This window comes from Mobula hypostoma, chromosome 4 (assembly GCF_963921235.1).
Source record: "Mobula hypostoma chromosome 4, sMobHyp1.1, whole genome shotgun sequence".
In the NCBI taxonomy this organism is placed as follows: Eukaryota; Metazoa; Chordata; class Chondrichthyes; order Myliobatiformes; family Myliobatidae; genus Mobula; species Mobula hypostoma.
The window spans coordinates 20265909-20279395 of NC_086100.1; the positions used below are offsets into that span (position 1 = coordinate 20265909).

Below are 13487 nucleotides of genomic sequence, written 5' to 3' on the forward strand. Positions count from 1 at the left end.
CAATTAAATCGTAGCTTCAGGTTTCAAGTTGCACATAGGACAGACTGGGTAAATATGGCAAATTTCATTCCCAAAGGATATTACTGGGCCAAATGCTGACAAACAGTTGCAGCAGAGTGTACTATCTACAAGCTGCACTGCAACAACACACCAAAGTTCCTAATGCAGCACCTTCCAGACCCATGACCACTACCATCTAGAAGGATGAGAACAGCAGATACCTGGGAACACCACCACCTAGAAATCCCCTTCCAAGTCACTCACCATCCTGACTTGGAAACATTATCACCGTTCCTTCATTGTCGCTGGGTCAAAATCATGGAATTCCCTCCCTAACATCACTGAGGGTCTACCTACACCTCAGGGACCGCAGCGGTTCAAGAAGATAGCTCATCACCACCTTCTCAAGGGCAACTAGGAATGGGTAGTAAATGCTGGTTTAGCTGGCAATGCTCACATGTGCTTTCACAGCAATTCAGTAGTTTTGTGGCCATTGTTACTATCTGCTGTTTATCCAAATTTCAAACTATTAAATACATTTAACTTCCACAAGGCTTTAGCTGGATTTGAGTTCAAATCCCTGGATCATTAGCATAGGCCTTTGGATTACTGGCATGGTAATCTGAATTAATTGGTGCATTACAACTGTTTACTAAACTAATTTGTGAGGTCATGATTATCCGTTGAAGCTGTGAACATTTTCTTATTCTCCAAGTACAATATCCTGATTACTCGATAAGTCAAGACCGAAAAGAAAGCATCTCTCTACATGTTTCAGTACCTTTAGAAGTTCAGAGCTATCAAAAGTAGATTTGCACTTTGTGTTACATGAAGTTCAAGGTCAAGTGTCTCAAACAAGAGAAAATCTGAAGATGCTGGAAATCCAAAGCAACACACACAAAATGCCAGAGGAACTCAGCAGGCCAGACAGCACCTATGGGAAAAAGTACAGTCGACATATCGGGCCGAGACTGTTTGGTCAAGTCTCTCAATATTTTATTAAATACTGTTGGTTTACAGTGCCCAATTGTTCTTGAAATATAATTAATTGAAAAGAGTATCCCAATAAATGAATTAAATACAAGATAGATTAACACATTCTGTATATTAGATAAATTCAGGTTGTTTGCTGTAAGAATTGACACAATTTCTTATAGTTAAGTAGATTATTTTATTACAGCACTTAAATGGTCCCACAATATATATGACAACATAATCATTCTTAAATGAAATATCTTCCCCACAATGAAAGCAAATTGATGCAGCAGGTTTCTTGACACTGATGAACGGTGATTACTCCTTGCAGTTTATCAAATTTTCAAAGTACGTACACATTGTACTACCTTGAGATTCGTCTCCTTACAGGCAGCCAGGAAACAAAGACACCCAAAAAAAGAACCCATGTATATATACGAAGAAGACTGTCTAACACTTAATGTGTAGAGAATAAAAACCACATTGTTGCCATAAAAAAGAACCCATAAAAAATAAAATAACCGATAAACAGACCACTGAACATCCAATGTACGATGAAAAAAAAGCATCATGGTAAGAGTAACCACAAGCAAGTAGTGTTTCTGAACCGAAGTCCATAAGAGAGACCCATTGTTCAGTGCAGAGTCGAGTAAACGCTGTGGAGCAGTGAACTGAACCAGCCCCCACCTCGTCTCAGGCCCCTATGCTCTGACCTCTTCGATCTGGCCCGGCGCTTAAGTTTCTGAAACCTGAGTTCTAGTTGAAGACCTGCGTGCAAGTGTGTTGTAACCTGTGTACTTGTTACATGGAAAGGGGCTGAAAACTGACCAAGGTATCTTTGGGCATGCAACATCAGCTTGAGGGTTGGATCTCAAATTGGAAACTCCACCTTCTTCAGTACAAACTTCTAGAATACACAACAGGTTGTAAACCAGGGATAAGAAAGGAAAAAAGTATTTGCTTGGGAATAGAATATGCAGTCATGGAAGTGGACTTTTTCCCTTTCCTGTATCCATCAGGTGAATTAAACTGCTGCATAAAGAATCTGGATGAAGAAATCCAGAACCCATTATCTCCAGGTCCTAATCTACTTCCTATGTATTGTTGACTATTATCATACACAGAATTGACTATGAAAGAATTGAGACTGTTACCTTCCCCAGAGCAACAACCCTGGAAAATTTTAAGCTTGTGTTATTTGAGAATTGACAGCGTACTCTTGGAAGTACAGAAATTTCTGATAAATTAAGAGCATTCAAACCGTCCAACTTTTGTCAGATCTCTGAATTTGCCAGCTAATCATCTCTCCTGCCTTTCACCAATAAGTCAGCAAATTCTTTCAAAGCTAAGATTAACTCACATTTGAAAGTTAACATCGGGTGTGCTTCCATTGGCACCATAAATGGCTAATATAAGAGGAGATAATTTTAAGGTGATTGGAGGAAAGTCTGGGGTGATGTCAGAGGTAAGTTTCTTTGCACAGAGAGTGGTGGGTGCGTGGAATGCCCTGCCAAGGGTGGTGGTAGAGGCAGATTTCTAGGAGCATGTAAGAAACTCTGACAGGCATACAAATGATAGAAAAATGGAGGGCTACGTAGGAAGGAAGGGCAGGATTAGGTCAGCACAACATCATGGGCTGAAGAGTCTGTACTATGCTACAATCTTTTATGGTCTGTATTCTGTGTTCTAACTCCATCAAGTGTGGGAAGGAAGGTCTTTACCAGATCAGCAAATGGAAGGAAATTTCCTACTCAGATATAATACGTTTCAAGCTATTTGACATTACAGAACAAATTGGAATGTATACATTTGAAGCTCTGATTGACAGTATGCACCCACACATCAAGGAGGATGAAATGTCAGGGTATGACTTATTTCTTGTGTACAAACTATAGAAATAGTCACAGTCAATATGAACTCAATTTTCAAGATTATCGTTGCTTTCAAAGGTATTATAAATTCACCAATGTTTTTCAGATGTATGGAATCAACATTAGGGCTAAGATAGAGAGGATTAAACTAAATATAAGTATGAATGCCAGTGATTTGCACATGCGGCGCGTGCTTAGTTCCATTTTCTTTGTGCTGCTGTGGCTTTCTTCCCCTCGTGAACTTGATATAGAAATAGACAGAAAGATGGGTTTCCTGTGGAAGCAAGGCAGGCCTTTGCACAAATAAGAAGGTAGGGTAGAGGCTGTGAGGTCTATGGAGGCTGGGAATAGGTAGAGGGTAAGGGATACCACCTAGAAGAAAGACCAATTTTTCATTGATGAGAGAGAAATAAAGGGTTAAGAGCATAGGAAAATTCAGCACCAAGTTTGGTGACAAAGGGGTTGTAAAGTTGATGGGCTTGGAGAGGAATGAATGTTCTGAAGGGAGAATGAAGGACTGGAGAAGTAAAGGAGCAAGGTGGTGGGGTGGGGAGCATGAGTGTTGGAGCAAGAAATAGAAACTGAGCCTCATGGTGGGATAATTATCCTACAAACTCCAGCCTTCTGCATTATGTCCATCACCTCCTTCTGAAGGGAAAGAAGCAGAGGGAGCAGAAGGAGAAGAAACTAAAAGAAAAATAATGGAAAGAGAATGAGGAACAATAAGAACAGGGCAACAAGGAAACAGAAGAAATTGAAGTTGGTTAACTCTTCTTCAATTTGTGCTAGCCACTCATTGATTCAATTTAAAATTGTACATCGTTATCATTTGACAAAGGAGAGAACTTCTAAAATCTTTCCTAATGTTGATAGTTATTGTGATAGATGTAAAACTGAGTTAGCTACACTGTCACATATGTTTTGGTCTTGTTCTATATTGGAACAGTTCTGGAAGTCGGTTTTCTCAAAAACTTCTAAAGCACTCAAAATTAATTTACAACCTAATAAATTAACTGTGCTTTTTGGAATAGTTCCTCAAAATATTCATGGTATTTCTGTGTCTGACCAACATGTTATTGCATTTCTCACATTGATAGCTAGGAGGTCCATTTTGTTGAAGTGGAAGGATACATCAGCTCCCACTTTGTCACAATGGTTCTCTCAAGTGAAGCTATGTCTTAGTTTGGAGAAAATTAGAAGTCGAACCTTTGAACCTTTATTTGATTTTGAGAAAAGATGAGGCTCATTTGCTCGTTATTATCATTTGAGTTAATTGATATAATTTTTCCATGATCTAATTGTAAATTCTTTTAGTATATTTTCTTTTCTTGCTGGCGGTTTGATGTTTATTTTTAGAAGCTTTTTGTATGACGCATGGCTCCAGGTTTTTTATGCCTAATGGGTTCTCTTTTTTTTCTCACTTTTCTGCTCAGTAGGTTTTTTTTGTTGTCACAAAATTTTGTTTTCAATCTTTAAGATGATGGTTTTTTTTGAGGCATTGTAAGTGTTGTTACTTTGATGTACTCATGTTATTTTTCCTATATATACAATAAAAAGATTTGAAAAGAAAGAAAGAAACAGAAGAAATTTCATATCAGAGAGAAATTGACCAGAAGATCTCTGAACTCTGCTTCGTGCGCAAAAACAAATATACACTGATACATTCTAAGCAATAGAAATGTACATATGCAATACTTCCAAGAATCAAAAATTAATCATTCACCAAGGAAGATTAATATGGATGCCTGAGAACGTAAGTGGCGATGTAGTTGATTGCCAACATGGTCTCTTCACAGGTTGGCTTGATCTGGGACTCAGGCAACAGGAAACCATACTGGCCCAAGTCACGGAGTTCAAAGGTAAATGAGTATTTAATTCCAGTGTCATAGGCCCAGTCATCCGAACCTCCAGCTGATGGATCTGGAGAGGGACAGAACAGAACTGTAGAATGGTTGTAGCAGAGGAGGCATTTCTGTTCCTCTAGTCTGTACCAGGCTAATATAAAGAGCAAAAGAGCTAGTCATCTCCCATCTATCCAAGGTCCTGCAAATTCTTTCCTTTCAGATACTTAACCAGCTGCTGCTCCAGAATAGCTTCTAAGATGTTTTATAAAGATCACTTCTGTTTTGTGAGAATGCATTGGGATAATTGTGAGAGTAGACAGTTTGTTCATGTTGGAACCTGATCCATTATTCCTTAAAATCAAATATTGGAGAGAAAAGCATGATTTTGTGTTAATTGGACATCATTGACTATCAGGTAGAATTACAAACTCTTTCTGCTGTTTCTCCCATTCGGCAGGATTGATGTGAATGTATGGAGACCTTCCTTATTTCCTTTTCTACTGTCTTATAACTCACTATGATATGGTGATCAGGTTTGTAACTTTTTTCTGGGTAAGTGTTTATTGGCTTAATGAAACAAGCACAGTGAACAACAGTTTTAGACAGGCATGAACAATTACTGTCACTTACATATTATGAGTGCAGCTGGACCGTAGGAATACCGAGTTCCATAAAGGCTCCTCAAGGCCGTAACTGCATTCCAGGCAATGGAATTCTAATACACAATCACAGAACCATAAAGAGTTAGCAGCAAAATATCATACAGAAAGTTTCACTTTGATCATTAAAGTTGAGGAAAGTTTGTATGTAGAACAACACAGTAGCAGTTGATTCAGCCCAATTGGTCCAAGCCAATGTTTGCATCACACAATTTTCTAAATTATATCTACTACCGTGGCTTCCTTTCCTTTCTCTCTCTTATGCAAGTTGAGCTTTGCCTTAAATGCTATGTGCCTCCATTGGCAGTTGATTTCACCTCCTTAACTGTCACCAAATTTGAAAATTTCTCCTGATTTGCCTATTGGATTTACTAATGACTATTTTATATACTCCAAGGAGTATTGTACTGTGGAAATCATATTGTAGTGATGGCTGGTATGATGTTTGGATGGGTGCCATGGTAACTTCCCTGATGACTATGAAGGAAGAAGTTTTAGATACTGCTACATTTAGAGAAGCATAAAAAGGTCCAACCACATAAAAACCATGATCAAGAAAGCTCACCAGCACCTCTACTTCCTCAGGAGGCTGAAGAAATTTAGCTTGTCCCAGTTGACCCTTGCCAACTTTTATTAATGCACCATAGAAAGCAAGTTATCCAGATGCATCGTGGCTTGGTATGGCAACTGCACTTGCTGAGACCATCACAAACTGCCAGGAGTTGTGGACACAGCTCATCACATCACGAAAACCAGCCTGCCCTCCTTAGGCTCTGCTTACGCTTCCTGCTGCCTCGGTAAATCAGCCAATGTAATCAAATATCCCACGTACCCCAGACATTCCCTCTTTTCATCCCTCCCATCAGGCCAAAGGTACAAAAGCCTGAAACTGCGTTCTGCCAGGCTCAGGGCGGCTGCTTTCCCGCTGTTATAACACTATTCAGTGGTCCCCTTGTAAGATAAGTTGGCCTCTAGACCTCACAACCTACCTCAGTTTTGGCCCTCGTACCTTATTGACTGCCTGCACTGCACTTTCTCTATAACTGTAACACTCTATTCTGCATTCTGTTACTGCTTTTATTTTGTATGACTTGATGAAATGATCTGCATAGAAAACAAAGATTTTCACTGTCCCTCGGTACATGTGACAATAGTTAACTGATTTAAACATGCACTTTTGGTTTACTTCCTTACTTGTTAGGAGCAAAGAAAAATTATGACATTCAAGGAGAACATTCAGCCTATCAGAACCATGCTGGCACCCAGCAGAACAAACTCATTAATTCCATTTCCTTTTTCCTTATTCCCTGGAACTCTTCCTTCCTCACCTGTCCATCAGTGCCCCTTTGATTCTTCTATCGCATACTGATACTAAAAGGAAGAATACTGTGGCCAATTCACCTACCAGCATCTCATTGGGTTAGTCATGGAGTCATAGCTACTACAGCACAGAAACAGATACTTCGGCCCATCCAGTTCATGCTGATCTAAGCTTCTGCCAAGTCCCATCGACCTGCAATCTGGACCATATCCCTCCATACTCCTCCTCTCAATGAACCAATCCAAAATTCTCTTAGACGTTGCAATCTAACCCGCATCCTTTGCTTCCGCTGGCAACTCTTTCCAGACTCGCACCACTCTCTGAGTGAAGGAAGTCCCCTTCAGAGTGTGTGAGGAATCCAAGGTACTGAATTCAAAACTCACAAGTCTTGGGGAGAATGTGCAAATCCCACACTGATGGCAGGACTGAAGGCAAGTCCTTGGGGTGTGAGGCTGCACAACATGCCCTCTGATAGCCCCTTGGATATGTATATATTTTACCATGTGCATGAGGGTGGAGAATATATTGACTGGCTGCATCACAGCCTGGTATGGAAGCCACCAATGCCCTTAAATGGAAAATCTGACAAAAAGTAATGGATACGGCTCAGTCCATCATGGGTAAAGCCCTCCCAACCACTGAGCACATCTGCATGAAATCCTGTCATAGGAAAGCAGCATCCATTATTAGGAACCCCCACCACCCAGGACTTGCTCTCTTCTCACTGCTAATATCAGAAAGAAGTTACAGGTGCCTCAAAACTCACACCACCAGGTTCAGGAAATTATTGCCCCTCAACCATCAGGCTCTTGAACCAAAGGAGATAACTTCACTCAACTTCACTTGCCCTATGATTGAAATGTTCCCACAACCTATGTTCACATTTACAAGGATTCTTCGTCTCATGTTCTTGATATTTATTGCTTATTTATTTATTATTATTATTTCTTTGGTTTTGTATTTGCACAGTTTGTTGCTAGTTGGTTGAATGCCTAAGTTGGTGTGGTCTATCACTGATTCTGTTATGGTTATTATTCTATGAATTTATTGAATATGCCTCAAGACAATGAATTTCAGAGTTGTATATAGTGACATATATGTCATCATCACTAATATGTGCCATGTCGTACGATGTGGGTCATCATGGTCTCATGATCATGATTGTCTTTGGCAAATTTTTCTACTGAAATGATTTGCCATTGCCTTCTTCTGGGCGGTGTCTTTACAAGATGGGTTACCCCAGCCATTATTAATACTCTTTAGAGATTGTCTACTTGGAGTCGGTGGTCGCATAACCAGGGTTTGTAATATGCACCAGCTGCTCATACAACCATCTACCACTTGCTGCCATCATGTGACCCTGCATGCGTGGGTTGGGGGGGGGGTGGTCTGTCTAAGCAAGTGCTACATCTTGCCCAAAGGTACATCTCCATCCTGCCACTCAGACATATACGTACTTTGATAATAAATGTACTTTGAATTTTGAATGTTGGGGGCATGTAATCAATTTCACTAACAACATATATTCTAGCTCTCTTGACTATAAAATTACCTTGAGATTTAGCATCAATAGGGTAATTGATAATTTCAGAAGGGTCAGGTCTATCCTTCTGAAGATATGGTACACAGAATGGATATACTTCTCTATAACTCTGTGACTTGAGAGATCTTTGATATAGTTCTTCCAGATAAATAGTTCTGGAATTTGGATTGGTTTATTATAGAACATAGAACATAGAAAACCTACAACACAATACAGGCCCTTCGGCCCACAAAGTTGTGCCGAACATGTCCCTACCTTAGAAATTACTAGGCTTACTCATAGCCCTCTATTTTTCTAAGTTCCATGTACCTAACTAAAAGTTTCTTCAAAGACCCTATTGTATCCGCCTCCACCACCGTTGCCGGCAGCCCATTCCACACACTCACCATTCTCTGAGTAAAAAACTTACCCCTGACATCTCACCTGTACCTACTCCCCGACACCTTAAACCTGTGTCCTCTTCTGGCGACCATTTCAGCCCTGGGAAAAAGCCTCTGACTATCCACACGATCATCTTATACACCTCTATCAGATCACCTCTCATCCTCCATCGCTCCAAGGAGAAAAGGTCGAGTTCACTCAACCTGTTTTCATAAGGCATGCTCCCCAATCCAGGCAACACCCTTGTAAATCTCTTCTGCACCCTTTCTATGGTTTCCACATCCTTCCTGTAGTGAGGCGACCAGAACTGAGCACAGTACTCCAAGTGGGGGCTGACCAGGGTCTTATATAGCTGCAACATTATCTCTCGGCTCCTAAATTCAATTCCATGATTAATGAAGGCCAGTACATTGTATGCCTTCTTAACCACAGAGTCAACCTGCGCAGCTGCTTTGAGCGTCCTATGGACTCGGACCCCAAGATCCCTCTGATCCTCCACACTGCCAAGAGTCATACCATTAATACTATAATCTGCCATCATATTTGACCTACCAAAATGAACCACTTCAGACTTATCTGGGTTGAACTCCATCTGCAACTTCTCAGCCCAGTTTTGCATCCTATCAATGTCCCGCTGTAATCTCTGACAGCCCTTCACACTATCTACAACACCCCCAACCTGTGTGTCATCAGCAAACTTACTAACCCATCCCTCCACTTCCTCATCTAGGTCATCTATAAAAATCAGAAAGAGTAAGGGGCCCAGAACAGATCCGTCAGACTGGTCACCGACCTCCATGCAGAATATGACCCATCTACAACTACTCTTTGCCTTCTGTGGGCAAGCCAGTTCTGGATCCACAAAGCAATGTCCCCTTGGATCCCACGTCTCCTTACTTTCTCAGTAACCCTTGCATGGGGTACCTTATCAAATGCCTTGCTGAAATCCATATACACTACATCTACTGCTCTACCTTCATCAATGTGTTTAGTCACATCCTCGAAAAATTCAATCAGGCTTGTAAAGCATGACTTGCCCTTGACAAAACCATGCTGACTATTCCTAATCATATTATAGCTCTCCAAATGTTCATAAATCCTGCCTCTCAGGATCTTCTCCATCTTTACAATGTACCAAGGTACGTGCTAGATAAGTGAAAAACTTGTCTTGCGTAATTTTCATACAGATCAAATAATTGCACAGTGCATTGAGATAGAACAGGGTAAAAGCATAACAATACAGAATAAAGCGTAACAAGTACAGAATCAGAATCAGAATCAGGTTTATTATCACCCGCATGTGACATGAAATTTGTTAACTTAGCAGCAGTAGTTCAATACAATACATAATCTGGCAGACAGAGAAAAGATTATAATAAATAAAATAAAACATAATAATAAATAAACAAGTAAATCAATTATGTATATTGAATAGATTTTTTTAAATGTACAAAAACAGAAATACTGTTTATTGAAAGAAGTGAGATAGTGTCATATCTTCAATGTCCATTTAGGAATCGGATGGCAGAGGAGAAGAAGCTGTTCCTGAATCGCTGAGTGTGTGCCTTCAGGCTTCTGTACCTCCTACCTGATGGTAACAGTGAGAAAAGGGCATGCCCTGGGTGCTGGAGGTCCTTAATAATGGATGCTGCCTTTCTGAGACACTGGTCCGTAAAGATGTCCTGGGTACTTTGTAGGCTAGTGCCCAAGATGAAGCTGACTAGATTTACAACCTTCTGCAGCTTCTTTCGGTCCTGTGCAGTAGCCCCTCCATACCAGACAGTGATGCAGCCTGTCAGAATGCTCTTGGTCACATGTACAACAGAACATTGAAACATACAGTGAAATGTCTCATTTGCGCCAATGACCAACACAGAGCTGCCCGCAAGTCTCACCCTGCTTCCGATGCCAACATAGCATGTCGACGTCTTACTAACCCTAACTCCAACCATGGGTCTTTGGAATGTGTGAAGAAACTCACATAGTTACGGGGAAAATGTACAAACTCAGTGGTGGAATTAAATCCAGGTTGTTGATGCTGTAACAGCGTTACGCTAACCATTGTGTTTCCCATGCTAATCAGTTAAATATTTGAGGGAGATAATCTAAAGGTTCATTCATACACTGGTTGTAGGCATCGTTGATTAGGCCAGGATTTGTTGTCCATCCTGGACTCGGTGAATTCCGAGTAAAATCAAGAAGTTTCCAGTTAAGAGTAAACCACCATAAATTTGAATCCCATGGGCCAGAATATATGTGAATGGTACAAACTGGTATTTGTTGTACTATCCCAGTATTTTATTATGTACTCTCTCTGTAACTGTAACACTTCATTCTCCATTTATTTTCCCTTTGTACTACCTCAGTGCATCAAACAAATCTGAATGGATGGCATGCAAACCAAAATTTTTCACTGTACCCTGGTCCATGTGACGTAATAACCATTTACTAATTTAGTTTTTCTTTAAGTTCCAGATTTAATTTGATTGCACTTAAATTTCCCAGCTGCTGGGGTGGGGTTCAAACTGAATAGCTCAGATCCCTGATCACTAATCCAGGAACATGAACCATTGGTGTTGATGCTTTGTCTTTGGTTGTTAGTTTGCCCGATACAAACTGACCCAGGATGCAACGGCATCTGATAATTTCTTGTGTGGTAACAGCAGAGGGGAGCAGAGAACCTCAATGCTGGGCTGGGCAGGGGCTGGAGATATGGCTGATGTTTTCTTGCCAGTTTGTTAATTCAATCTTTGTCATGAAAACGAAGAAAACGCACAATGACATGTCTGTTTTTACCTTGTCCCGAAGTTCCAACTCTATGAGCTATTACAATGTCGGGCAATTGTGGAAAAGCCTCGGGAAATAGAGATTGAAACATTTTAGCAAAATAGACCAGTGTGTCGGCTGATTCTGATTTCTCTTTCAATCCAACAATTCGAATATTGTTCCGAAGAGAACGAGCTTCCAAATCAACAATTCGTCGTTGAGCCTTTTCCAGACGATAGGAAATATCAGCCACATTGCGAGCTACTTCTTTAAGATCCAAGCTCAAAGAATCAATTTTTTCCTCCAAAGGGAGGAGATTTTCTTTTAGTTGAGTTAGTTCAGCAACGATAGAGCTCATTTGAGTTTCTAATCTATTAACCCAGGCTGGCTCCTCTGCAGCTTCATCAGTTTTTTTAGGCTTACCATGACCTGTATCGGGATTCCTTTTAGTGCTTCCTCATGCTAGCCATAACTATAATTATCACTTTGCAAGATCCGACTGAATAAAGTTAAAATTTCAAAGTTTAAGTCGGGAAAGGGAGAAATTAAAGGCAGACAGAAAGACACTATGTCTTACATGTCCACAGGCGGAAGGCGGAGTCCGGCTGATGTGATGAATTTAGTAAACATTATGTTTGGACATGAGGAAAGCAAGTGCAGCAGATGGGGAAAGATTCAAATCTGTAATCTGTTGATCAATAAAACATGTTGGAGAATAATTCTAGGGAGGAGAACAAATCAATTTATAGGGAGTAGATGAATATAGGAGGAGATTATTAATTGTAACACGTAGTTCTGGAGACTCAGTTTATATGGCTTGAAATAGAACCTCCAATAATCTATCCAAGTCAGGTGCTGACACCCAGACACTCGACACTGGCCTGCTCTTTGACCTCAGACTTTCCAGCTTCCCTTTGGTGAGAGTGGGTGCCCTGAGTTGGCAGCCTACACATCCACTTTGAGCCATGGCCTGGAAGATATCAGGATCGGAAAAGGCTGCAGAGGATTGTAGACTGAAACTGCTACATCACGGGCACAAATTCCACATCACCGAGGACATTTTCAAAAGGCAGTGCCTCAAGAAGGAGACATCCATAATTAAGAACTCTCACTATTCAGGACACTCGCTGTTCTAAATACTACCATCAGAGACAAGATACAGAAAAACTAGGAACCATACTCAAGGTTTCAAGTACAGCTTTTCCCCTCTGCCATCTGATTTATGACTGATTCATGAACACTACCTCACTATTCAGTTTTTGCAGTATTTGTTTATCTATATTCATTGGCAGGGTGGAGATACGTATCTACTAAAGGAGGTAAAAGGCACTCCCTCCCTCCGCTAACCTGCAGGTCACCCTTGGGCAAGGTATAGCATCTACTTAGCCCTCTGATCAGAGTCATGTGAAGCCATGGGAGCAGGTGGCGGATGTTTGTATGAGCAGCTGGTCACAAGTCCTGGTTATACAACCACTGACACCAGGCAGACAGTCTCTGAAGAGTTTTAGAAACATAGAAACATAGAAAATAGGTGCAGGAGTAGGCCATTCAGCCCTTCGAGACTGCACCGCCATTTATTATGATCATGGCTGATCATCCAACTCAGAACCCCGCCCCAGCCTTCCCTCCACACCCCCCGACCCCCGTAGCCACAAGGGCCATATCTAACTCCCTCTTAAATATAGCCAATGAACTGGCCTCAACTGTTTCCTGTGGCAGAGAATTCCACAGATTCACCACTCTCTGTGTGAAGAAGTTTTTCCTAATCTCGGTCCTAAAAGGCTTCCGCTCTATCCTCAAACTGTGACCCCTCGTTCTGGACTTCCCCAACATCGGGAACAATCTTCCTGCATCTAGCCTGTCCAATCCCCTTAGGATCTTATACGTTTCAATCAGATCCCCCCTCAATCTTCTAACTTCCAACGAGTACAAGCCCAGTTCATCCAGTCTTTCTTCATATGAAAGTCCTGCCATCCCAGGAATCAATCTGGTGAACCTTCTTTGTACTCCCTCTAAGGCAAGGATGTCTTTCCTCAGATTAGGGGACCAAAACTGCACACAATACTCCAGGTGTGGTCTCACCAAGGCCTTGTACAACTGCAGTAGTACCTCCCTACTCCTGTACTC

General features: G+C 41.1%; 1 protein-coding gene across 2 annotated transcripts in view; it reads right to left on the reverse strand.

The window, feature by feature from the left end:
- Window positions 1-965: 965 nt before the first annotated feature.
- LOC134345163 (carboxypeptidase B-like) overlaps window positions 966-13487 on the reverse strand; it is a 32908-nt gene continuing 20386 nt past the window's right edge. Inside the window, exons 10-11 of one of the 2 annotated variants that reach the window (XM_063045385.1) lie at window positions 5321-5405; window positions 966-4766 (exon numbers count right to left, since the gene is read on the reverse strand). In XM_063045385.1, coding sequence (XP_062901455.1) covers window positions 4579-4766; window positions 5321-5405 — 273 coding nt within the window. In that variant the 3' untranslated portion in view covers window positions 966-4578. The remainder of the gene's footprint in view (window positions 4767-5320; window positions 5406-13487) is intronic. The other variant, XR_010017618.1, reaches the window with a different exon arrangement.